The sequence below is a fragment of the Elephantulus edwardii genome, unplaced genomic scaffold (genome assembly GCF_000299155.1).
Source record: "Elephantulus edwardii isolate Elephantulus edwardi_28Jun2011 unplaced genomic scaffold, EleEdw1.0 scaffold00032, whole genome shotgun sequence".
In the NCBI taxonomy this organism is placed as follows: Eukaryota; Metazoa; Chordata; class Mammalia; order Macroscelidea; family Macroscelididae; genus Elephantulus; species Elephantulus edwardii.
Window position 1 is genome coordinate 1,057,633 of NW_006399782.1, and position 25,426 is coordinate 1,083,058.

The following is a 25,426-nucleotide window of genomic DNA, read 5'->3' on the forward strand; positions in this document are numbered from 1 at the left end:
TAATATAACTAATATTGTATCCTGTTAATAGGACTAGAGATCATTACTAAGACAATAATGTTATTGTTTGGAGCCATGGAACCATCAGTGACTCATAACGACCCTGTAAATAACAGATCTTGACCTTGTTGTAGCTTGTGCCATCCTTACTGTTTCTCATCATGCTCAAGCTCATAGTCAATGTGTCACTGTCTTTCTGAAAGTCATTCTCTATTTATCTGACCCCTCTACCTTTCCAAGCATGAGATCCTTCTCCAGAGACTGTAAACAACATGCCCAAAACATTTGAGACAAAGTTTAACAATCCTTGACTTTAAGGAGCACTTTGGTTACACTTCTTCCATAACAGACTTTTTTTTTTTGGCTGTCTATGGACTATTCAGAGCTCATTTTCCAGCACCACAACTCAGTGGCATTGATTGACTCTTCATAATGGTATTGATTGATTGATTCTTGTTCTTATTCGTTGTCCAACTTTCAGATGCATAGCAAGTAATTTAAAAGACCATGACCTTGGTCTTTACTGGTATTCTTACTCTTTAGAGTTCCTTGACAGCAGATTTTCCCTATGCATTATTACATCTTTTGATTTCTATACTCTTGCTACACTGGATATTAATTCTGGATTTGAATAAAATGATATTATCGACATCAGTAATTTTTCTATCTATCATGATGTTGCCTGTTGGTCCAGGGATGAGGATTCTTTTTTTTTTTAATGTTGCGATGTAATTTTTGATCATCTGCAGCAAATGTTCAAATCCTCTTCACTTCAAGCAGGCAAGTTTGTGTCCTCTGCATGAAACAGATTAGATTTAATATCACTGTTGGGAAATATTCACTCATTTTAAAAATAAACTTAATTTAGACTTATGACATATGAATACACATATACACACACAAACACCATCCTGTCCTCATCCCATCTTATCCCATCCCTTTCAATAATTTCATCCACTAGTATTGTTGTTGATTGCCTTCGAATTGAGCACAGTTCATAGCGACCCTATGAACAAAAGGCGTGAAGCTCCTCTACAACTATTGACATTTATCAAAGTTCATAGTTTCTGGAGGCAAGTTGTTCAGAAAGTGGATGCCATTCTTGCTTTCAACCACTAGTAGTATTAGCATCCACTTTTATTTCTTGAATGATACTTTGCTAAATGGTGATTTTTTTTTTCATCATGCTGCCTTTATTTATTTGGCATTCTACTGCAAGGAAATACTTTCTTTTCCCCTATTTACTTGTTCTTATATTCATTAACACATTGCCACACACTTTTAAATTGACAACCGTGCTTAGAAACACTTTTTTTCCCTCTATAGCCATCATTTGCAGCAATGTGTTAATATTAGAATAGACTCCGATATTTTATACAGTGAGTTGTATACTGTTACTGTAATTATCTGAGTCTCACATTGATTCCAGTTTTACCAATGGAAGCCCCTTCTGTGTTCTTTGTCATGCCTTCATTATACATTGAGTACTTCCTTTTTGGCAAAGCAAGATGTTCTTTCTCATACAGTACTTGTTGAAATTTAGTATTAGAATCAACCAATCCAAGGAGGCCAGGCCTTTTTCTTTTTAAAAGAGAATTAGGTACTAAAGAGAATAATTAGTACCTAGAAGCCAGAAACTAGGTGCTGAGTATATTCATGCAGTTGGAGTGTTGCTATAGTTTTCTGTTAACTGTGCTGTCGTATCCGTACCTAATCTTTTCCTTTTCCATTTCTATAACTGACAAGAGAACATTTGCTCCTATTATCCTTTGTGTGTTTATTTATTGAATCAGAATCCCTTGTATGTAAACAGTCTTCTCTCACTGTTAACACATTCAGGGCTACCTTCTTCCCTGTACTCAGATTCCAGCAGATCCCACTTTTCCCATTCTCAGACCCCCACTTCATGCCACACTGCCACTAGCATTGCCTCTCACATAGATAACTGTCACTCTTGGAGTATAGCAGTGCACATCACACTATTTCCACTGCTTTGTCCATATGGACACTATCCTCACCCAGCTCTGGCTCCCAGTACTGTCAGGCTTCTTCATCTTTCCAGTCCCAGTACAGAGATGCTACTCTCACCCTGTTTGAGTGGTGGACGAGGATTCATTTGTTTTTCCATGTGTCATTCTCTTGACCAGCAACAATTCTTTTTTTTTTAAAATACTCATTTTCCCCCTACTGCTCTGAAATACCACCTTTGTCATAAATTAAGAATTTAAAAACCTGTGGATGGTAAACATTTCTAGAAAGATTAAAGTAGTATTCAATAAAATTCATAATCATTCATTATTTGAAATTCAGAATTACTCATTTTTTTAGTAATGTTACATAAATAGTGGTTAGAATCCAGAAGCAGAACCAAAGAAACATTACTTCCTGTGTGCTTTAATTTCTCTTATAGTCAAATATTATTTCTCTGAAAAAATGCATTCTAATTCTGAAACTTGGGTTTAGGGATTCCTCCCAGTGGTGTTCATTGCTTCCCCACCCTCAAAAGAAAAGACCATTTCTAGTATCTCCTACAATTGGATTATTATTGCATGAATTTTATCTTAACCAGCTTTTGTTTTTACTTTTCTGGAGACTTGTGTTCACATTTAAAAATTTGTTCTTCCTGTTTTAAGTCATTGCCACTATATATTTGCCTTCTGTTTTATTTTAGTATGCATATAAATCAGATCTTCTTATGCCAAGTATTTGTTAATTAATCCAAGTCATGGGACTAGATCCTTATACAAAGCACCTTTTGTATATCCGAGTCCAATCTTTTAAAAAAATCATTAAGTAATCAAATGGAATTAAAAATTTTTTTGTTTATGCTGTTAGAGTTCTCTAGCTCTTTTTCTCTCATGCTGTTTGTTTTCCCTGCCTACCACATGAGCTTTCTAAAAATTTTAACACATTACTTGGATGTCTGCATCAGTATCTTCCGTCTGTCCTGCAGTTGACTAATTATCTTTCCAATGTCAAAGCAAGTAGCACCTTGTTTATGAAATTGTTTTTCTGAAATGTATAAGACACATAATAAACATTCTCTGAGTGTTCATTCATTCATTAATGTAAAGGCAAATGTAGTAAACTTGTTATTCTTGTTAGTAGAGATCACTAGCATAGATGAGTTATAGGTGACAGACTAAATTTTTTAAGTCTTTATTCTTTGGATGTGGATTTATAAATCTTGATTGCCTTCTTGATGAGTTAATAAAATTGCTTTTAGTTCTCTGAATTCTAGGAAGAAAGTAGTCAAATATATGTTGAATGCTAGAAAATGATTTTTGCAGTCTCTGTGTGAAGCAAGTTATTTTCATTTGTCATCTAAAGAGCAGCCATTCATTTTTAACTACAGTCATTAAAGTTATTGTTGGTGCTGTAATTATTAAAGTAATTTCTAAAGAAAGCATTTTCCCATTTAAATTGAAATGTTAATATTTTGCCTATTTTTTCAATTATTTCTGAAAACTCTGTCACAACTTTCTGTTAAATATTTCCTTTTTATTTTGGGGAGTTATTTTCTGACTATTTGTCATTGATGATTTTTAGCCACCAGAAGCTGTACCTCCCTCCTCTCCCACTGTCCCTGTGATCCCTGTCCTGCCAGTCCCTGCTGAGAATACTGTCATCCTACCCACCATACCACAGGTTATTAGTTTCTTTTTTCTTTTCTTTATGAAATTTGCTTTGCTTTTAATGTTTTGTTTGTATTCTTTTAAAGATACATTGTGTTTTGTTTCATTTGGGTATCACTACGTATCTGTAATTTAATATAAAATGGATTTCACATTTGCCACTAGGGTGTTTATGAAAATAGGATATTTTCTAAAGTTATCTAGTATAGAACTTCCGTGATTTTGTTGTTTTGCCTTTAATATGGTCAAATGTGGTTTTCTGTGTATATTTTTAAGATGTTTTGCTTTTGAACCTTTTTATTTGAAAAAATAATGAAAATTATTACCCTTTTAATCTTGTACTGAATGTTCTGTTTTCTAGCATGTATGTATATACTCGTACTTCTATCATGTCATGATCATATAGCACACTTAACTTTCATTAGTTAAATTTTTTTAATTAAAATTTATTAAAATGAAAAGCTGATGTATATGAACCATAAGGGAACTCTGCACTACCAATGCAACTTTTCTGTTATTTTTAAAGTATTCTATCATAATTATTTTTTTCTTTTTAATAGCTTTATTTAGATATAATTCACAAGCCACAAATTCAAGCACAAAATGTACTGCTGTTGTTGTTATGTGCCATCGAGTCTCCTGTGACCCATAGTGACACTGGGTACAGTAGATCTGAAGCCTGTGCTATTCTGAGTTAGTCTCGTTGATTCTGGCACACCTACCCCCATTGCCCCAGTTATTGCATCAGTCCATCTCATCTGGGCTTTTCCTCTCCTCTGCTGCCCCTCCACCCTTCCGAGCACGACGTCCTTCTCCAAGGACTGGTGCCTTCTGGTCACCTGGCCAAAGTATATGAGACAAAGCTGCAAAAACTTAGCCTCCAAGGAACTCTTGTGGCCTAGTGGCAAAAAGCTGCACTGCAAAGCATGGTTTGAATACACCAGATGCTCCACTGGAGAAGGAATGGCAATCTCCTCGTGTGCCAGTTGGATCTTATTCGACAGTACACAACAAGAAAAAAAAAAAAAAGAAGTACATAACTGTAAAAAAACCAACAAAAAAACACCCCCCTCCCAACCAAAACCAAAACATAGCTTCCAAGGAAAAACTTGGTTTCGCCCTCTCTAAGACAGACCTATTTGTTTTCTTTGCAATCTATGGTATATGCAAGATTCTTCTCTAGCACCACAAATCAAAGGCATCAATTCTTGGAAAGGGTACAGCTGGGGTGCTCCCTAGAGGCAAGTATGGCAAAGCTTTGTCTCTCATACCTTGAACATGTTCCTACAAGAGGCTATCCCTTGGAAGAGGACACCATGCTTGAAAGCGTGGAGGGTCAGTGAAAGAGAGAAAGACCCCCATTGAGATGAAGTGATGCAGTGACAGCCACAATGGGCTCCAATGTGTCCGAGATAGTGAGGATGACACAGGATAGGACAGGGTTCAGATCTGCTGCTCATAAGGTTGTCATGAATCAAACCTGACTCACTTAACACTTAACAAGAAGAAGAAGGAAAAGTGGCCCAGTGGTAAGAAGTTGCACTGCAATCACAAAGGCAGGTGGTTCAAAACCACCAACGGCTCCTCACAAGGATGGGCAATCTCCTCCTGTGTGATTAAACTGTCTTAGAAAACCCACCTGAAATTCAGCTGTGAGTTCTTACGCCACCACACACAACAACAACAACAGAAAAGGTATACGAACAGACTAGAATATTACATAATTATTTTTTTAATTTTCGTTGAGTGTGTGTGTGTGTGTGTGTGCGCGCGCGCGCGCGCGTACCGTCAAATCAGTTCTGACTGGTACAAGAGGAGATTTTTCCTCTTTCTCCAGCAGAGGATCTGGTGGATTCGAACCATATACCTCGGGGATTGCAGTACAGCTTCTTGCCACTAGGCCACCAGAGCATGCCTATCATAATTAATGTTAAAATATTTCTTTAAAAGCACATAACAACCAAAAATTAAAATAATCATCAGAGAATCTGAACATTTTTAGCTTTCATAGCTTTAGTATTTTTGAGGTGGTTACAGAAACATTACCTACCTTTTTAACAAACTGATCCAAAATGAAAATAATGTTAATACTTTTAAGTAAAGTAGTAATTATTTGGTCTGAACGATCTTACTAAAATATGAATAAATGCATCCTTAAACTCTTATTGTACACTTAATATGTTTGCTGTATAAAAATTGCTTCCATGTAAGCCCCATTGTTAGATGGGTTATGAATCATGATCATTTACTTTTTTTTAAGCAACTTCCTCCTCTTCTAAAAAAATGAATAGAAACACCCATAAAAAATTGAATTCTAGGGAGAATTACAGGTGTTAAAATAAGATTAATCTTTTACCATATTACAGTTTCTATATGATTTTGACCCTTTATGAAAATTTAAAATTTAATAAACTAAAACTGCTGAGAATTGAATAGATAAATCCAGGTACTCGCTTGATATTGCATAGAAGAAATTAAGTTTACAAATAAAATGTAATTTGACGTAAACAGAATAAGAGTTATTATAGCACTGTATTAGTATGTAATAACGTCTTCTCAAGTATATAGGACTTCAGAAATTTTAAACTTGTTGCTGTCAAGTCGAAACGGGCTCATTTAGCTGCCTCTCTAGTGCACACTGCAAGGGAGGAGCTAACCCATCTTTTTTCCTTGGAGGAAAACATCTTTCTCTCCTTGGAGTCACTGTTGGATTTGAACCGCCAGAGGCACCACCTTTGGTTTAGCAGCATAAATCCACCACCACAGCTCCCTGTTTATTTCACTTGTTCCATTTGAATGGAAATATTTTATATGAAAAGTATTCTAGAATCTTTTGAATTTTCATGCCAGTACCATCTTTATATTAAAGTAAGGAACCTATATTTCTTGTTGATTTCTCATTTATTTACCCTGAGTTTTCCTAACAGAGCTTCCTGCCATGCTTGGAATGGAATTGTTTTTGTTGTTAGATGTAGTTGAGTAGACTACAAATCACAGTGACTGTCAGCAGTAGATCTGACCATCCTCCTCATCTCTGCTATATACTTGCTTCCATTGTTACAATCCCTGTGTCATTCTATCTTGTTGAGGATCTTTTTATCCTTCACTGACCTTGCAGTTTTCCAAGCATGATGTCTTTTTCCAAGGACTGGCTCCTCCTTATAACATGCCCAAAATATGTGAGATGAAGTTAACCCTTTCTTGCCTCTTAAGGAGCGATCTGTTTGCACCTTATCCAAGATATACTTGTTTGTTGTTTTGGCTGTCCATTAAATATTTAGTACTCTTCTCCAGCCACAGCTCAATGGCAATGATGATTATTCTGTCATCTTTAGTCATTGACCTTCTTACAGAGGCATAGAAAGTAATTGAGAAGACTTGAATGAAGTGCACTTTAGTCTTTAACTGATATTGTTGCTCTTCAACACTTGGAGAAGTCCTTGACAGAAGATTTTCCCAGTGCAGCCATTTTTTTTTTTTTAATTTTTTTGCTTCTTGACTGCTGGTACCAAGAGTGTTTAATTGTGGATGCAAGTAAAAGTAAATATTTAGACAATTTCTATCTTTTCTCCATCTGTTCATCAGGTTGTTAATTGTTCCAGGGATGAGGATTTTTGTTTTCTTGATGTTGAGATGTAATCCATAGTGAAGGCTGTAGTCTTGATCTTCTTCAGCAAGAGTTTCAAGTCTTCCTTACTTTCAGCAAGTAAAGTTGTGTTATCTGCATAGCACAGGTTGCTGATGAGTCTTCCACCAACCCTGATGCCACATTTTTCTTCATAAAGTCCAGCTTCTCAAATTATTTGCTCAGCATACACATTGAATAGGCATGAAGAAAGATAACAGCCCTGATGCACACCTTTCTTGATTTTTAAACCATTCAGTGTTCCTTTTCTCTATTTGGACAATAGCTTTTTGGTGTAGGTATAGGTTTAGCATGAGCACAATTAAGTGTTCTAGGATTTCCATTCCTCTCACTGTTAACCATAATTTGTTACGACCCAGTCACATACCTTTTCATAACCAGTAAAACACAAATAGACCTTTTTCCAGTATTCTCTGCTTTCAGCAAAGATTCATCTGACATCACCAGGGATATACCTCAGATGATACCCTCTTCTAAATCCAGCCTAAATTTCTTGTACTTCTCTGCCAATTTTTTATAATTTGCAGCATAATTTTACTTACATGTGCTATTACTAATGTTGTTTGATAATTTCCACATTAACTTCAAGCATCTTTTTTGGAAATGGGAACAAATAAGGATCTTTCATGCTCAGTTGGCCAGCTACCCCTCCAAACCTCTTGGCACAGCTTGATGACCTCATGTAGACATTCTTCTTTGTTTTTTGAAACATGTCACTTATATTCCATCAATCCCTGGACCCATATTTCTTGGCAGTGACTTAAGTGCACCTTAAATGTCTCCCTTCAGTATCATTGGTTTCTGATCATATGCTACTTCCTGAAATGGTTGTCTGTCAGCCAATTCTTTTTAGTACAGTGAATCATTGTATTCCTTCTGTCTTCTTTTGATGCTTCCTGGATCATTCAGGATTTTGCCCATGGCAAACTCAGAGCTTGAATTTGTCAGGTATTTTTTTCAGCTTGAAATGCTGAGCAGATTTTTTTTCTTTTCTTTTCTTTTTTTAATTTTTGTTTTTTGTTTTTTAACTCCAACTCTTTGATCATTCTTCAGAAGCATATTGACCTGACTTGAAAATCTGATCTTCCTTTTAGCTGTGTAATTTTGTACACTGTTTACTCATCTGAAGGTGTTGGTGCTAAAACTCACAATATTGTCACAGTTCTTAAAAGGAGAATTACTACATGTAGATGACAGTAATAGCTGGCATATGGTAAAACATTTAGATCTTGGCTATTCATGGTATTAGTGTAGTCTCAATTTTTTTTAAACTTTTCATAGATTGAATTTCTCAACATAAAAACTGAGTATGTACAGCAGATGTTTTTTCTACATGCCTTTTCTGTATACTCTTGTTGTTCAGTTTAGTCATTACTTTTTCGACTTGATATATGTAACCATATAATCTTTCTGGTGCTTGGTTGAGTAAATATACAGGCTCGTATGTCTGTTTCCAAGTAAATGCTCTTTTTGAAAACATAGTTGATTTAACCCTTTATTTCCCTCACTTATTAATATATTTACTATATGATTGAAGTCCTTATTTTTGGTGGTATGTTTGATTTTTTTTTTTAATACTGATTTACTTTCAAAGTTCATATACATTGTTTTTCACTTTTGAAAATGCTTTCAGGGTATGTGTAGGGGAGGAAAGGGTTGTGTATATGAAGACCTTTTTCCATATTCAAGTATATTCTTTGGAGCATATTATTTTTCATTTTGGTTTTTTAATCATAAAAACACCAGTGTATATCCAACATTGTCCTCATCCTATGGGAGCCTACTGTTTGTGTAAGAGATAGTCAACAAATAAGTCCTCTATGACATTAGTGTAGTTAATTTAGAGCTTTATGTAGAGCACAGCAACCTGTTATTTTCTGAACTTTGTAAGTTTCACAAAATGACAACTAAAGGTTAGCTCTTTAATACAGTCTAAAGTATAATTTGATATACACTCATTTTACCACTAACTTTAAGTATAAGCTTCTGATTATTTGGATGAGCATGTTTTTACCAAATATTGACATCTGACTGTAGTGCCCGTGTTTCCATTTGTTTTTATAATACTTAAACCTACAGTGAACACCCAAGTGATAGCGTTTAACTTTGAATGCAGTGTGTCTCATGTTAGAGACCAAGCGGAATTCTCCAGGGTTCATCAGTTCTGCATAGGGGGGCTGGAGGGACCACAAAACAAAACAAATTGTTTATAATTCAGTAGGCAAGAAAAAGACATTTGACAAATAACATTATGAAACTTTAATAAATGCAATATTTTCTTAATATTATAGCCTATTTTTTAATGATTGAATTCTGAAATTCTTTTGATAGAATTTTGAAAAATATAATATTGCCCTTTGAAATTATTTAGATGTTTCAACCTGTTATAACAGCAGTTACTCACAGATGTTTTGTTAATTAAATGGCCTACTGAAAATGGAGGGACCTAAACTGTATTTCTAGAGTTTTGGTGATTGTTCAGTTTCTTTAGGGTTTTGTTAGTGTTTCCTGGAGTACACATGCCTCATCTTTTTTGTTTTATTCTTCCCCCTCTAAGTAAATTGTAGGACTTTTACCCAAGTTAAAAATTACTCGATTTATATTTTTAGTAAATAACAATATATAGATATTTACATATCCTTATGGTTTATAACATGTTCCATTATGTTACCTGATGTAGTACTCTAGAGCATACTCAGAGTTCACACTTATTGCTGTGTGGTCAAAACCAACTCATAGCTGATCCTCCAGCAGCTTCTCAGAGGCTTTAAATTGCACAGGAGGAGATTGCCCATATTTCTCCCATGTAGCCACCAGTAGATTTGAACCAAGAGAAAGGCACGACCTCTGGGCTAGCAGCACAGTTCCCTACAGACTGTACCTCTAGAGCCCAAGTTTATTACCTCATTTTTATTGTTGTTGTTATGTGCTGTCGAATCGCTTGTGACTCATAGCAACCCTATGTACAAAATCCCTAAACCCTGCTCTATCTCTTGTCAATCTTATTTTCTCCTACACCCCTGACCCCATTACCCTAGTTGTGGAATCAGTCCATCTCATTAAGGGTCTTCCTCTCCTGTTCTGTCCCTTCACCATCCCAAGCATGACATCCCTCTACAAGGACTGGTCGCTCCTTGCAACACGTCCAAAGTATGAAAGAGTTCTTATTATTTTTATATCACTTATTCTTGAGTCTTTTGTGCCCCCCCCATTTTAGTTCTGAGCCAAGCAATTGATTTCATATTACTAATGTGTTACCTATTTGTCCTGGTTAAAGATCCCAAGATCTTAAATTAGCTACATTGGCAGCATTTGGTTTTGTTCCCCTTTACTTCAAATAGGAACTCCGGTGGCACAATGGATTAAGAGTTGGGTTGCTAAATGAAAGATTAGGGATTTGAATCCACTAGCTGCTCTAGAGAAAAATACCTACTTCCATAAGGTTTTATAGCCTTGGGAATCCCTAACGGGCAGTTCTACTTTTTAATATTGGATAATTGTGAATCAGAATCAATTTAAGGGCAGTGAGTGATTGAATTGCCTTGATTTTTGTTACTTCAGCTCTCTGAAATGTCATGGTTAACTTTTCTTCCCTAAGGTTGCTTCTCTTTATCATTGGTCCTAGGATAGCTTTAGTCAGTAGGCTCTTTTAGATCATCCTTTGTGATACATCTTTTTCAAATTGCTAGATTTTTCTCATTCTGGTATTTGTTTTGATTGAAAATTTTGACTACTCAGTTGCTATTTGGAGCATTCATGGTTTTTATCTAATCATAAGTCTTTCGATCAGATGTGACCATTTCCTCCTCTTAATTCTAAGGTACACCTACAAATTTACTTGGTACTGTACCTAGATATTGTTTAACTGGGAGCCTAGTGGTATAGTAGTTCAAGTGCTCGACTGCTAACTAAAGCATTGACTTTCAGACCCATTAGCCACATTGTGGCAGAAAGATGATGTAACAGTACTTCTGGAGAGAGATGGTCTTGGGATTGCAGCACAACTTCTTGCCACTTGGCCACCAGTACTCCAAAATATGGTATTGGAATGGAACCACTCTGGGGCAGTTCTGTTCAGCCCTAAATGGTTATATGAATTGGACACAATTGATTGGGATGTCAAGGTGTCTCCTTCCATTTGTGTGTGTGTGCGTGTGTGTAAAGTTTTGGAGTGAATTATGCTGCGTTTATACTGGGTTTAATAATTTTCTCCTAAAAGTTATACCCATCTATAAGCTGTCTGATTTAAAACAACAACAACAAAACAAAAAAAAAAACCCAAACACACCACAATATTTGCAGATATAGTAAAGTTAAGGTGAGGTGTTACTAGATTAAGCTGAGCCCTAATTCTAATTAATGGTGCGCTATAAGAAGACTGTGAAACAAAGAGACCGTTATAATGAAAAGACTGCCTGCAATATTAGCTTAAAAGTTGGCTTTTCTAGCCATCACATTAGCACCCTGTCCACTCACCACCTTCCCTCCCACGTAGCCCCCTGCCCCAGCTACCTTAACTCCTTAACTGTAGACACATAGTCTTGCAAATATTCAACAGTGAGTGAGACTGGAGTGAGACCCTGGTGATGGTGGTAGAGAGGCTGTGGCATTGCTGTGGAGAACCTTCTGGCAGGGTGTGACCTGAAGTGTATTTGTGCTGATTAAAGTTAAAAGTTTTGTTTGACAGATGATTGAAGGAAAAGCTAGCTTTTAATTGCTCTAAGGCAAACCTTGCTGGATGATAGAGGAAAGCAGAGGCTTCATGAATTTGTGTTGTTGAACTTAAACCAGGACTTTGACTAATTAAAGAATTGTGTGTCTTAACATGGTACTGGTACAATGAGAGACACATAGATCAATGGAATAGAATTGAGAATCCAGAAACCAGCCCATCTACCTATGGTCAACTGATCTTTGACAAGGAGATGAAATCGGTTAAGTGGGGAAATGACAGCCTTTTTAATAAATGGTGCTGGCAAAATTGGAAAAATATCTGCAGAAGACTCAAGCAAGATCCACACCTCACTCCATATACAAAAACCAACTCAAGGTGGATCATGGACCTAGGACTAAAACCAAGGACTTTAAACTTCATTCAGAAAAAGCTTGGAAGAACTTTAGCGGTCCTAATCCACAACATAAAATGTCTTCCAAGTATCCTGAAAAATCTACAACCGGGAGAAGATAAAATCGATTAATGGGACCTTCTAAGAATCAAATTCCTATGCACATCCAAAAACTTCTCCAATAGAGTAGAAAGGGAAGCCACAGACTGGGGAAAAGGAAAAAGTATTTGGTAATGACATGTCAGATAAGGGACTTATATCTGGAATTTATAAAATACTTGAACAGCACAATAAGATAAAGGTACATAATCCAATTGAGAAATGGGCACAGGATATGAACAGACACTTCACCGAAGAAGACATTCAGATGGCCAACAAGCATATGAAGAAATGTTCAAAGTCCCTAGCTCTAAGATCAAAACAACTATGAGATACGATCTCACCCCAGTAAGAATAGCAACATTTAACAGAACAGCAAGCAACAAATGCTGGCGAGGATGTGGAGAAACTGGAACTCTTATACACTGTTGGTGGGAATGTAAGATGGTGCAATTATTGTGGAAGGTGTTGTGGCGCTTTCTCAGAAAATTGCAAATAGAAATACCATTTGACCCAGCAATCCCCCAGAGAGACCACGTCTGCCATCCAAGCAGATATATGCACACCCATGTTTATCGCAGCTTTGTTTACAATAGCAAAGAGTTGGAAGCAACCTAAGGACCCATCAACAAATGAATGGACAGAGAAGCTGTAGTATATTCACACAATGGAATACTACGCCACATTGAAAACAAGGAACTCATGCAATAATTATTCCAAATGGGTGACCCTGGAGGACATTATGCTGAGTGAAATATCTCAGTCACAAAGGGACAAATACTGCATGGTGCCACTGTTGTAGAATGGGTCTGACATCAGGGTTGGGGTATGACAGAAAAAAACTGGATAAATTATGTATATTGAAACAGATGAGGGAAAGAACAGATTAGAGGTGATATATGATTGAGTATTATGGTTAGCACAGGAATCCAGAATTAAGGTTGCATAGAGAAGTGTACTCAGTGGGGGGTTGGGGGGAGAGGGATGGGAGAATTGTATACTAATGAAGGAATTTTTTTCCCCCCGGAGAGGGGAGCAAACTGGTGGGGAGGGAGAAAAGTGCGGCAATAAATGAATGGAAATCCAAAACCTCTGTAAATGTCTATTAAAATTAATTAAAAAAATAGAGAAAACAGAAATGAAATAAAATGTATTAAACATTGTTGTTACACTCAGTTGAGAAAAAAAAAAATAATTGTGTCTTGCTGTTAATCTGGCTTGGGACTGCTGGACTAAACCTGAACTTGTATTGTGAGATATTCTTTGTCCCACTCACCAGCCTTTTTTTCTAATAAACTCCACTCTTAGTGCCAGAAATAGGAGTAAAGTCTTTGAGTCAACAATGAATATCAAACCCAGTGATTGGTGGAAATAGTTGCGAGGGGGTCCAGAGAGAGGTGACATGTCTGACCAAACAGCTATCTGTTTGCTGCTGTGGTTATTATTGAGGGGGAAAGTTCCCTTTTATGAAGCAGAAATCAGACTTGTCCACCCTCAATGCTGGGTCTACTCCTTTTGCACTGCCCTTTGACATGAGTGTAAAAAGTGGGGTGATTTCCAGTAATAGTGGCAAAGTTTAACAAGACAGCAAGTAATAAATGTTGGAGAGTATGTGGCAAGATAGAATTCTTATGCATTGTTGGTGGCATTGTAAAATGGTACAGCCACTCTGGAAGGCAGTTTGATGTTTCCTCAGAAAGCTGAATATAGAAATTCCATATGACCCAAATATTCCACTGTTTGGAATATACCCCAAGAAAGTTAGAACTGAGGCACAAACGGAGACTTGTACACCAATGTTCATAGCAGCATTATTCACTAATGGAAGAACATGGAAACAGCCCAAATATCCAACCACAATCAACTGGATTGAAAAATTATGGTACATACACATGATGGAATACTACGCAGTATGCAGGAGCAGTGATTTTGTAAATCACTCCCTAACTTGGAGGGACTGGAGAGCATTATGCTCAGTGAATATCTCAGTCCTGTAAGGACAAATGCTGTATAAGACTATTATTGTAGGACATGCACATGGATCAAAGTGTGGAAGAGTGGGAACAGAGGGGTGAGGATGAGTGGGTAGTGGTGTGGTTAATCATAGAGTTGCACAATTCGATGGCTAAAGGAAATGAGAAAGATCTGGTATGGAGAAAAAAAAAGGTATACATTTTTGTAACTAATCCAGTAAAAAATGTAAAAAAAAAAAAAAAAAAATTGCTACCAGACTGGAAAAAAAAAAGTGGAGTAGTTTTTCTGCAATTCAAGAATTGCCTGCAACCAGCAGAAACCAAGAAGAGACAAAGAGCACTTCTTCTGTAGAGATTTTTTTTGTAGGAAGGTGGTGGCAGTATTGATTCAGAAATTCTTCCTTTCTGTGAGGTTGACACAGATTTAGTTCCCAGCTCTTGTACTTCATGTACGTTCAGCCACCAGTCATCTAACAGCAATGGTACTTGATGTGTTGCTATGGTGCTGAACAGATTTCTTTGGAGCTTTCAGATGAAGAAAAACTAAAAAGAAATGCTTGTCAGTTTCCAGAAATCAGCCACTGAAAACCTCACCAATCACAGTGGTTTTATCCAGAACTGATTATGGAAATGACACAGAATCAGTATTCTCTTGTATGTGGACTGGTCATGAATTTGGAGCTGATTCCGTGGCATTGTGGTGTTATATATCTTTGAGTCAGAACCACCTCATACTTGACCCTCTAACATGTTTTCAGAGACCGTAAATTGAACAGCAGGAGATTGCCCATTTTCCTCTCAAGGAGCAGCAGGTAGATTTGAACTGTCCTGCAACTACTTACCACTGAGCCATCAGAGCCCCCTCACTCCATGGCAGGTAACAAAAAAACTTGTGAAAGAATATGTTTATCACAATTTGTGGTAATCCATTATAGTAGCTCTAGGAGACTAATACATACATTAGTCAGTTTTAACTTTAAATGCTAATATCATCATTTTTGTTGTTGTTGATTGTAGTCAAGTCAAGCATAAGTCACAGCAACTCTCAACAAAAGACCTAATCCCTTTCCATAACTCGCAGACCCATTACCTCACTAGCATGTTGATGGTTGTGTCTTGATGGTGGTCATGTAAGGGAAGATTTTTTGGGATTGTGTTTGATGTATGTTACTGTTCTTTCCCCCCAAAAGCAGATGCCCCTTGAGCCTCTGACTAAGGATGGAGGGAGGCCTTCTGGAGGGTGTTGCTTTTAAATCTCTTAGTGAGGGGATGGGTCTGCAGGCTGGCCAGGGGCCTGGAGCTTCCACTCTAGGAGTTGGCTGCTAGCTAGCATCTTGATGGTGGTTGCGTTGTCACTTGAATATCATAATGGTAATTCTTAACTCGTGCTATTGTTTACAGCTACCTCTAAAATTAACCTTCTACATACCGAGTACTTGGATCAAGATGACTGTTTTCCTTTACTTTTTATTATGTAACATTTAAAAAATACTCAAGTATGAATGTTGAGTACCATTTACCAATTATTTTGTTACCTGATATATCTCACTTATAATAGTAAAAAGTCTGCTGACTGTTTTGCACAATAATGACAATAAGTCTGGCAATAGTAATAAACACCAGGGTGTGAGTCAAGGGTCAAATGTAAGGGTCTGGCTGTAATGGTGTAAGTTACATGTCAGCTTGAATGGACCATGAATCATAACTTCACCATATTATGTGTTTGTTAAGCACTTATCTGCTAATGGAATTTATTAAATGGCTCCAAAGGAGAAAGACCTGGAAGTCTGCTTTGAGAAAGATTACAGCCTGGGAAAATCTTGTGAGGCAGTCTGCTCTGTCACATCATATAATAATGACAATGGTAACCGCAAACTTAGCCCCAAAACCAAACTGATTTTCAGTCTCATCTAAATTGTTCTTGTTAGGTGCCATAGAGTCACCTGTGATTCATAATGACCCTTACGTACAACACCTCTGAAGGCTGACACACAGACAGACAGACTCTGACCCACCTACCCCCGTTGCCCTACGGGTCTTCCTCTCCTGCGCTATCCCTCAACCCTTCCAAGCATGATGTCCTTCTCCAAGGACCAGTCCCTCCTGGTCACATGCCCAAAGTATGTGAGATTTCAAAATCCTAGCTTCCAAGGAAAAACTTGGTTTCACCCTCTGCAAGACAGACCTATTTGTTTTCTTGGTGTGGTCCATGGTATGTTCAGCACTCTTCTCCAGCACCACAACTCAAAGACATCAATTCTTCTGTCATTGTCCAACTCTAATGCATAGCAAGTGATTGCAAAGACCGTGGCATGAATCAAGTGGACTTTTGTCTCTAGACTTGACATCGTTGCTTTTCAGCACTCTGGAGAGGTCCCTGATAATGATAGCAGATTTTCCCAGTGCAGTTCATCTTTGGATTTCCTGATTGTTGGTGGCAAGAGTATTATTGATTAAGTAGCCAAGCAAGCTGTAATTATTAACAACCTCAATCTCTTCTCCATACATCATGGTGTTAACAATTGGCCCAAGGATGAGAAACTGTCTTCTTGATTTTCAACTTCAAACCATATTGAAGACTACAATTCTTGACCTTCTGCAGCAGTTAGATAAATTTTTCTACTTGTTTTTGTGCTGTAGTAGACTGTTGGGTTTTCTGTGAATTGGCCAAAAGATGAAAAACAATAATTGCAGCTGGAATTGCAGCTTTTATGTTGAGTATGTTTTTCATTTTCTACAAGTTTTAGCTTGATTTCTTTGAGTATGTGGCAGACCTCCTGTTCATATTCACATTCAATTCAGAAGAATTTTCCCCCCACCCTCCACCAATGACTGACATTTTTACAAGTTTTTCTGAGAACAGATAAGAAAGCTATAGTTAAAAATAGTACTGGATTTTATTGAAAAAAGTGATGAACTTCTTTGGAAGGCACAGTTGATTCTGGTTTAGTAGCAATCAGTTTCTCAAAAGCAAATCTATTTAACTATTTTTACTTTTTTTTTCCCTTTAGTGTTGGAACCTGGGTACATTTCTTAATATGAAAAGCTTATTTAAAAGAATAATAAACAGGAGATCTTCCATATGCTTCTAACATTTGTGAACATTAATATGTAATGCTTTGATTTTCTTCTTAAGGTCACTAATTTAAAATTCTTTTTTTATAGGCAAACCCTCCTCCAGTACTGGTCAACACAGATAGCTTGGAAACACAGACTTATGTAAGTTCCTTTTTCTTTCCATATTTAAATAATTTTCCCCTCCTTTTCAGTTCTTTTCTGATACAGTTATACTACAGAAGACATTTCTGTGCTATAATTATTCTATTAAATGAAGCAGTACTAATAATTTTGAGTGATAGTTATATTCCTCGTGTGTGTGTGTGTGTGTGTGTGTGTGTGTGTGAGAGAGAGAGAGAGAGAAGTTTTTTTTCACAGAAACAAAGCAGAAATGTTGACAGAAAAACTTATGGATTTATTCTGTAATAATTATTAATTTCTGCTAAAGGCTAGCTCTGAATATTGATCTTTGTTGTATTTAAATGGTATATGTCCAACAAATTGTTTTAGAATTTAAGTGAGTAGAGTTTTGATAATTAGATTTGTGCATATGTTCATATACTAAGATAATTTGTTAAAATTGATATTATTTTGACATTGAGTTTGATTCTCTCCTCTGTGAACTTTAGTTTTGCTCTTAACTAATAAAAAGTTAAATACAAAAACAAGTAGAAACTAGAGGGCTTACTGGGTTGAGTAACTGGAAGGAGGTAAAGAAACAAGCAAATAATTCCTCTGTCTTCCTGTCTTTATTTTCATAAAGAGTAAAGGTTAAAAAAATTAATTTCACTTTTGCCTTGATAGCTTTTGTAATAATTTCTTAAAGGTATTTCCATGTGCCTTCAGCTTATGTATATGTAATATAATCCATAATTAGAATCTTTATAAGGCAACTTAAATGGCCATTCATTATTTAGGAAATACTTTCAAGAAATTATTTACTTTGTATTTACTTATTTTAATTTTTAATTAGGAAGAATATTTTTTTCTTCCAGTGCATTTTTATTTTTAGGTTCTTGATTTATGATGGTATAAGACTTAAGATTTGAGGTTTTAAATTGCTTTGAGTTTATCTGTTAATATGATAAACTCATATTAGTCATAACTATTGATAGATAAAATCTTAAATTTTTATGTGTTTTTTCTATAATTAGGATTGCATTACTGAATTGAAAATAAACAACAGTGAATTAGTAAATTAAGCTTCTTGGACAGTCTTAGAACTTTTATGTAATAGAATTTGTCTTCTTTTAATATATTAAGGTAGGGTGACTAGAAAACAAAGTCTTTTTGCTAGTAAAGGAGGAGATGCCATGTTATTAATTTCTCTGCTCCTTAATATGTGGTTATTGTTGTTGTTAGGTGCCATCATGTAGACTAACAGCAACCCTGTGAACAGCAGACCTGAACCACATCCTATCCTGTGCATCCTCATCATATCTGAAATATTCGAGCCCATTGACATAGTCACTGTCAGTCCATCTCATTGAGGAGTGTCTTCTCTTTCACTGACCCTCCACTTTTCCAAGCATAATATCCCTTTCTAGCAACATACCCAAAATATAAGAAACAAAGTTTCACTGTCTTTGCTGGAATATTCAGCACTCTTCTCAAACACCACAGCTCAAAGTCATCAATTTCTCTGTCATCCATATTCATTCTCCAGCTCTCAGGTGCATAGCAAGTGATTGAAAATGACCATGGCCTGCATCTGATGCACCTTAGTCTTCAGAGTGGCATCCTTGCTCCTCAGTTCTTTGGAGAGTCCCCTAACTGTGCAGACTTGCCTAGTGCAGTTGAGAAGAATGGGATTCCCAGAACTCGTGTTGTATCTAAAACAAGAAGCTGTTGTCCAGTCAGAGCAAGGTAATATTGCATGTTTCAAAATCAGGAAAGGAGTACATCAGGGATGTATCTTTTCTCTATATCTCTTCAGTCTTTATTCTGAACAGATCATTTGTGAAGATGGGCTTTATCAGGCAGATGACACCTTATTTGCTAGGAAGACATGAAGCGCTTGCAGCAAAAGATCAGATGCTGTAGCCTTCAATAGGGATTGTGTCTTAACATCCAGAAAACAAAAACTCACCACTCGACCTATAGGCAACATCATGATAGGTGGGGTAAAAGGAACAGATGTGCACCAAGGGTTTCTGAGTCCGAATTCTCCCCCTTTCATAAAGGGAAACTGTTCCTATCAAAATTTATCTATCATTGATGTTGTTATGTACCAACCAATCACCTGCAACTCATAGCAACCTTATGTACAGTAGCTCTGAACCCTGAGCCAATCTTGTTGTTTCTGACACACCTACTTGCATTACCTCAGTTACTGAATCAGTCCATCTCATCCAAGATTTGCTTCTCCTGTGCTGTCCCTCCATCCTTCCAAGCATGATGTCCTTCTCCAAGGATTAGTCTCTCTTGGCAACATGCCCAGAGTATGTGAGACAGAGCTTCAGAATCCTTGCGTCCAAGGAATAGCCTGGTTTCACCCACTCTTGCACAGAACCGTTTGTTTTCTTAGCAGTCCATGGCATGTTTAGTACTCTTATCAGCATCACAACTCAAAGGCATCAATTCTTCTATCATTCTTAGTCAGTGTCCAGCTCTCTCCTGCATAGCAAGTATTTGTGAAGACCATGGCTTGGATCAAGAACATCTTAGTCTCTAGTTTGACTTCATTTCTCCTCAGCACTCTGGAGAGATCCTTGACAGCAGATTTTTCCCTAGTTCAGTTCATCTTTTGATTTCCTGATTGTTGATGCCAAGAATGTTGGTTGTGGAACCAAGCAAGTTGAAATTGTTAATAATATAAATCTCATCTCCGTTTATCATGATTGACCCAGTGGTAAGAATCTTTATTTTATTTATTTATTTCTGTATTGAAGATTACAGTCCTTGACCTTCTGCAGCAAATGTCTCAGGTCCTCCTCAGTTTCAGCAAGCAGGGTTCTATCATCTGCATAACATAGGTGGTTGATAGTCTTTTGCCACTCCTGATTCCACATTACTCCTCATAAACCTGAGCCTCCCGAATGATCTGTTCTGTGTATAGATTATAAAGGTATGGAGATAGGATGCATTCCTGACATACATGTCCTGATTTTGAACCATGCAGGTTTCCTTGCTCTGTTCTGATTGCTTCTAGGTTCAAGTATAGGTTTCCCATGAATACTGCTAAATGTTCTGGGATTCTCATTCTTCTTGAGGTTAGCCACTAATTGTTGTGATCGACGTAATCAAATAATATGCATAGTCAGTGAAACACAGGTGGACGTTCCTCTGGTACTCCCTGCTTTCATCTAAGATGCATCTAACATTGAATATAATGTCCTTTGTGACATGGCTTCTTCCAAACCCAGCCTGCACATCTGGTAGTTCTCTGTTGATGTACTGTTCCAGTTGGCGGACACATCCCTGCACATGCTCCTGTACCTATTTCTACACGTCTTTGGGTCCTTTATTTAGTTGTTGACTTACAGGCTTAACTCACAGTTGTGGGGTTTATTAGAGAGATAGGGAGGCTAAGTATACCACACAGTGCAAATCCAAGTTTATTCTAGCAATCCCAAATTAGATTAACAAGGTACTCAATTACTCAATTACTGACAGTCCAGATTTATTTCAGCAGCACAGATGCAAGAAACCTCTGGTTTTCCCAATCATCCAGCAGACTTTATCACAGAGCAGTTATAAACCAGCTTTTCCTTTAGTCATCCTGCAAACAGGATGTGTTTAACTCTAGCATAAATACAGGATTCCTCTGGTAACACCTTGCCACAGTGTCTTCACAATCTCTCTACCACCATCATGGCTTTGCCTCACATTGTAGAAAGCTCTCTTATATCGGTGTTAACAGCTATTCATGATTTGGAAGACCGTGTGTCCACAGGTAAGGTAGCTGGAGACCTATACAGTAGCTTAAAAAGCTAATTTTCAAGTGTTCTAATACCCCAGGTGGAGAAAAGATTGAAATTCTTAATAGTTTCATCTTTCTTGAACCTACAGTCAACACCCTTAGCACCATCAGTCAGGAAATCAAGATAAGTTGCATTAGGAAAATTTGTCAGGGACCTCTCCAGAGTGTTAAAGAGTAATGATTTCAGTCTAAAGACTAAGGTGCACCCGATCCAAGCCATGGTTTTCTCATTTGCTTTCTATGTGTCTTCTATGTGTCCAGTATGTATCTGGACAGTGACTAAGGATAATAGAAGAAAAATCAATGCTTTTGAGCTATTATGTTGAAGAAAAGTATTGAATATACCATGGACTGCTAAGAGAACAAATGGGTCTGTACCCAAGAGGGTGAATCCAGGTTGCTCCTTGGAGGCAAAGACTTTGAAACTCCATCTCATGTACTTTGGCATAATGTCAGGAGGGATCAGTTTTTGGAGAACAACATCATGAAGACCCTGGATGAGACGGATTGACACAGTGACTGTGGCAGTGGGGTCAGGTGTATTGGAGATGGTGAGGTTGACTCAGAGTTAGGACAAGGTCGTTGATCATAGTCGTGAAAGACCCTACAGTACATTACAGCAGCAACCTATACTATGGTTCAATGATATTAAAGAGAAAAATTTACATGCTTTAATAGTTAAATAGTAAATACTGATCCATTATACTGGCAAGAACTAATTGGAAATATAAGTCCAATAATTATATCAACAAAAATATTACATGCTTTTTGTTAAGATAAAGAAAAGATGTGTAGAGTGTATAGGGGGAAAACGGAACTTTACTTAGTGTAATAAGAGAATACTCAAGTAGAGAATATACCTTATTGCTGAGCAGGAAGATAATGAAAGACCTTCATTTTCCACCAGATTAATATGTAAATATAGTACAGTACCAGACACAGCTCCAAAATAGTTATGTGCCTAAGTGTCTTTGACGCTTCGGGTTGGAATTATAATAAGGATTCATCTACATATGCATTACTCAGTACAATAGCCACTCCCTACCACATGTTACTGTTTAAATATAAATCGTGTTAGAATTTCCACTTTTGTTACACTGGAGCTCTTGTGGCCTAGTGATAAGAGTCTGTGCTATAGTCGCAAAGGCACACGATTCGAATCCACCAGCTGCTCTATGGGAGAAGGGTGGGTAGTCTCCTTCTGTACGATCTACCGCCTCTGAAAACCTGATGGAGGGTCAGCTGTGGGTCGATTCCGACATAATTGCATATGGTAACAACAGCTGTTGGATTACTAACATTTCAAGTACTCTGTGTGGCTAGTAGCAACTACTTCATTAGAGAGAGCAGATTATACACCATTTCAGTCATTACAGAATGTTCTGCTGGACAGTGTTAATGTGAAAAGTCAACCCTTGGTGCAACCACCTGGAAGGCAGTATGGTTTCTCAAAAAGTTGGAAATAGAAATACCATTTGAACCAGAAATTCCACTACTGGGAATATACCCTAAAGAAACCAGAACTGCCACCCAAGCAGATATATGCATGCTCATGTATATTGCTGCTTTGTTCACAATTGCAAAGAGTTGGAAAAAACCCAAGCGCCCATCAACAAATGAATGGATAGAGAAGCTGTGGTATAGTCACATAATGGAATATTATGCTGCATTGAAAAACAAAGAACTTATAAAATATTATACAAAATGGGTGACCCTGGAGGATATTATGCTCAATGAAATACCCCAGTAACAAAAAGAGAAACACTGCATAGTGCCACTGTTGTAAAACAAGACTGACATTGGGGTTAGGGGGAATAAAAGAGGAAATAAATAATATATACTGCATTGAAACAGATGAGGGAGAGAACTGTTTAAAAGGAATACAGGATTAGGTATTACTTTCATGACAAGATTATAGAAAAAGAAAAGCATAATAAAGTGGACTTGGGGTTGTATAACAATGAAAGAATTTTTTTTTCTTTTCAAAGAGAAAAATGAACTGGGGAGGGGTGAGCAGGGAGAAAAATGTACAACAATGAATGAATGGGGGGAAAATTAAATGGAAAGCATATGCTGTGAAAAATATATATGTTGCATTAAAAAAATCATTAATAATAAAATGAGGGGGAAAAGTCAACCTCAAGAACAGCCAACAAAACTAGAAAGTAAAAGTAATCAAGGGAAATTTTCCTGTTGGAGAGTAAAACATCAGTAATTAAAATGGATTTGTTCTGTTAGACCTTTTTTATATTTATTTTCATCCAATCATTCATATACCTTGTGCCCTAACATCAGTTAAAATTGATCAGTGCCTTTTATCACAACATCCCAAATTCTCACGGTACCTTGCCTATTCTTTCACCTCACCCACATCCATTAATCTCTGCTGCTCTTGTTGCCGCCCCCCCTTCTTTTCCCCTTCTGTCCTTCTCCTTCCTTTGAAAATCTATTACCAGTCCTGTTCCAGGTTGGTAAGTGGAGTAGCCATGTTATCTGTCTCTGTCTTTTCCAGGTTGATCCTGCCTTTTACTGATTCATTTACAGTGTTCGTTATCTGTACAGTCGTTTTCTACTTTCCCCATTCCCCTCTCACTCCTACTCTTAATTACTTTCAATCTTGACTGTGTAACCTGATTTTTTTTTCCAATCAAGTTTATTATATCTTGGTTGTTCCTGGTTACATGGTTTTGTGGGGTTTTCCCCTCAGTCATGTTCGAATTTTCCCCTAGTTAGGAAATTGCCACCTACTTTTGTTTTTGTATGGTTTTGGGTTGGGTTTGCTTTTGTTGTTGTTTGTCACCTGCTCTTGAATATTTTTATAATCTTTTTTTTTTCTTTACCAGAACTGTTGGAATAATTTCTACCTCATTTTTCTTTTGTTCTGTTTTATATTGTAATAATTCTCAGTGAAAACCTATTGACATAAAAAAAAAATTAAGAACTCTATTAACTTTATCAAAGCATTCAGTCCCTTTCACAGTAAACTAACACTTTAGACTCAAAATCCTGTGTTGTTTATAGAACTAAACTCAAACCCTAAGAACTGTCAGCAATTAATACTTTTCTGGTGCCAAATGTACTTAAGAACTATTTTTTGTTGGGAAAACATACATGTTTTGCCTATATCATAACCCAATCACAAGTAGTTTTTGTGATGCTATGCTTGTTACAAGCTTGCACACATTATTTACATGGATGAATTTTATAACAATACAGGAGTCTGAATCTTATTTTCAAAGAAGCAAGACATAGTCTTTGGAAATACCATGGGAGAACAGCAGTCATTCTCCCTGTTATTTCCTGTATCAGACAGTATTACCGGTGGAAGGTTGCTAGGAGTCATTGTGGACTCAGTGGGGGAACACATACTGGGTTGAGCATTAGGGCTGCTAACCTGAAGTATATGGTTGGTTGAATCCACTAGCTGATCTGCAGGAGAAAGACGAGAGTATCATCTTCCGTTAAAAATTATAGCCAAGAAACTCAGAGTTTTAGTCTGTGCTAGAGGGTCTCTATGAAATTTTTAAAAATTAATTTTATCTTAAGATTATACTCCTACATTTTGCCATTTTCCCCACCTTATTCCTCACTCTGTCTTGTTAAATCAAAGTAATTAACCCTTTAGCTAAGCATTTCTTTCTTATTTCAAGCCACATATTGTAAAGAGTAGATAAACCCTTTATTATTACTTTTGCTTTACAATTATTTTCTAAAAATAAACATTGTTCTTCTCACTTTTACTGTTACACTTTTACTTTGGTTTTGGTGATAGAGTCTTTACCCATAGAAGTTTGCTGTGAATATTCTTTGTTGTTGTTGTTGTTGTTAGGTGCTGTCGAGTCGCTTGCGACTCATAGCGACCCTGTGTACAACAGCCCTAAACTCCGCTCTGTCCTGTGCCGATCGCACTGTCTCTGACACTCCCATCCCAATTATCCCAGTCACTGAATCAATTCACCTCATAGAGGGCCTTCCTCTCCTGCGCTCTCCCTCCACCCTCCCAAGCATGATGTCCCTCTCTAAGGACC

General features: G+C 37.0%; 1 protein-coding gene across 8 annotated transcripts in view; it reads left to right on the forward strand.

Moving 5' to 3' along the window:
- The window catches only part of DLG1 (discs, large homolog 1 (Drosophila)), a 266,080-nt gene that overhangs the window by 124,256 nt on the left and 116,398 nt on the right, over positions 1–25,426 (forward strand). For 4 of the 8 annotated variants that reach the window (XM_006884182.1, XM_006884180.1, XM_006884181.1 and 1 more), the window contains 2 exons: positions 3,550–3,648; positions 17,585–17,638. In XM_006884182.1, the coding sequence (XP_006884244.1) occupies positions 3,550–3,648; positions 17,585–17,638 (153 nt within the window). The remainder of the gene's footprint in view (positions 1–3,549; positions 3,649–17,584; positions 17,639–25,426) is intronic. The other 4 variants (XM_006884183.1, XM_006884184.1, XM_006884187.1 and 1 more) reach the window with 1 other exon arrangement.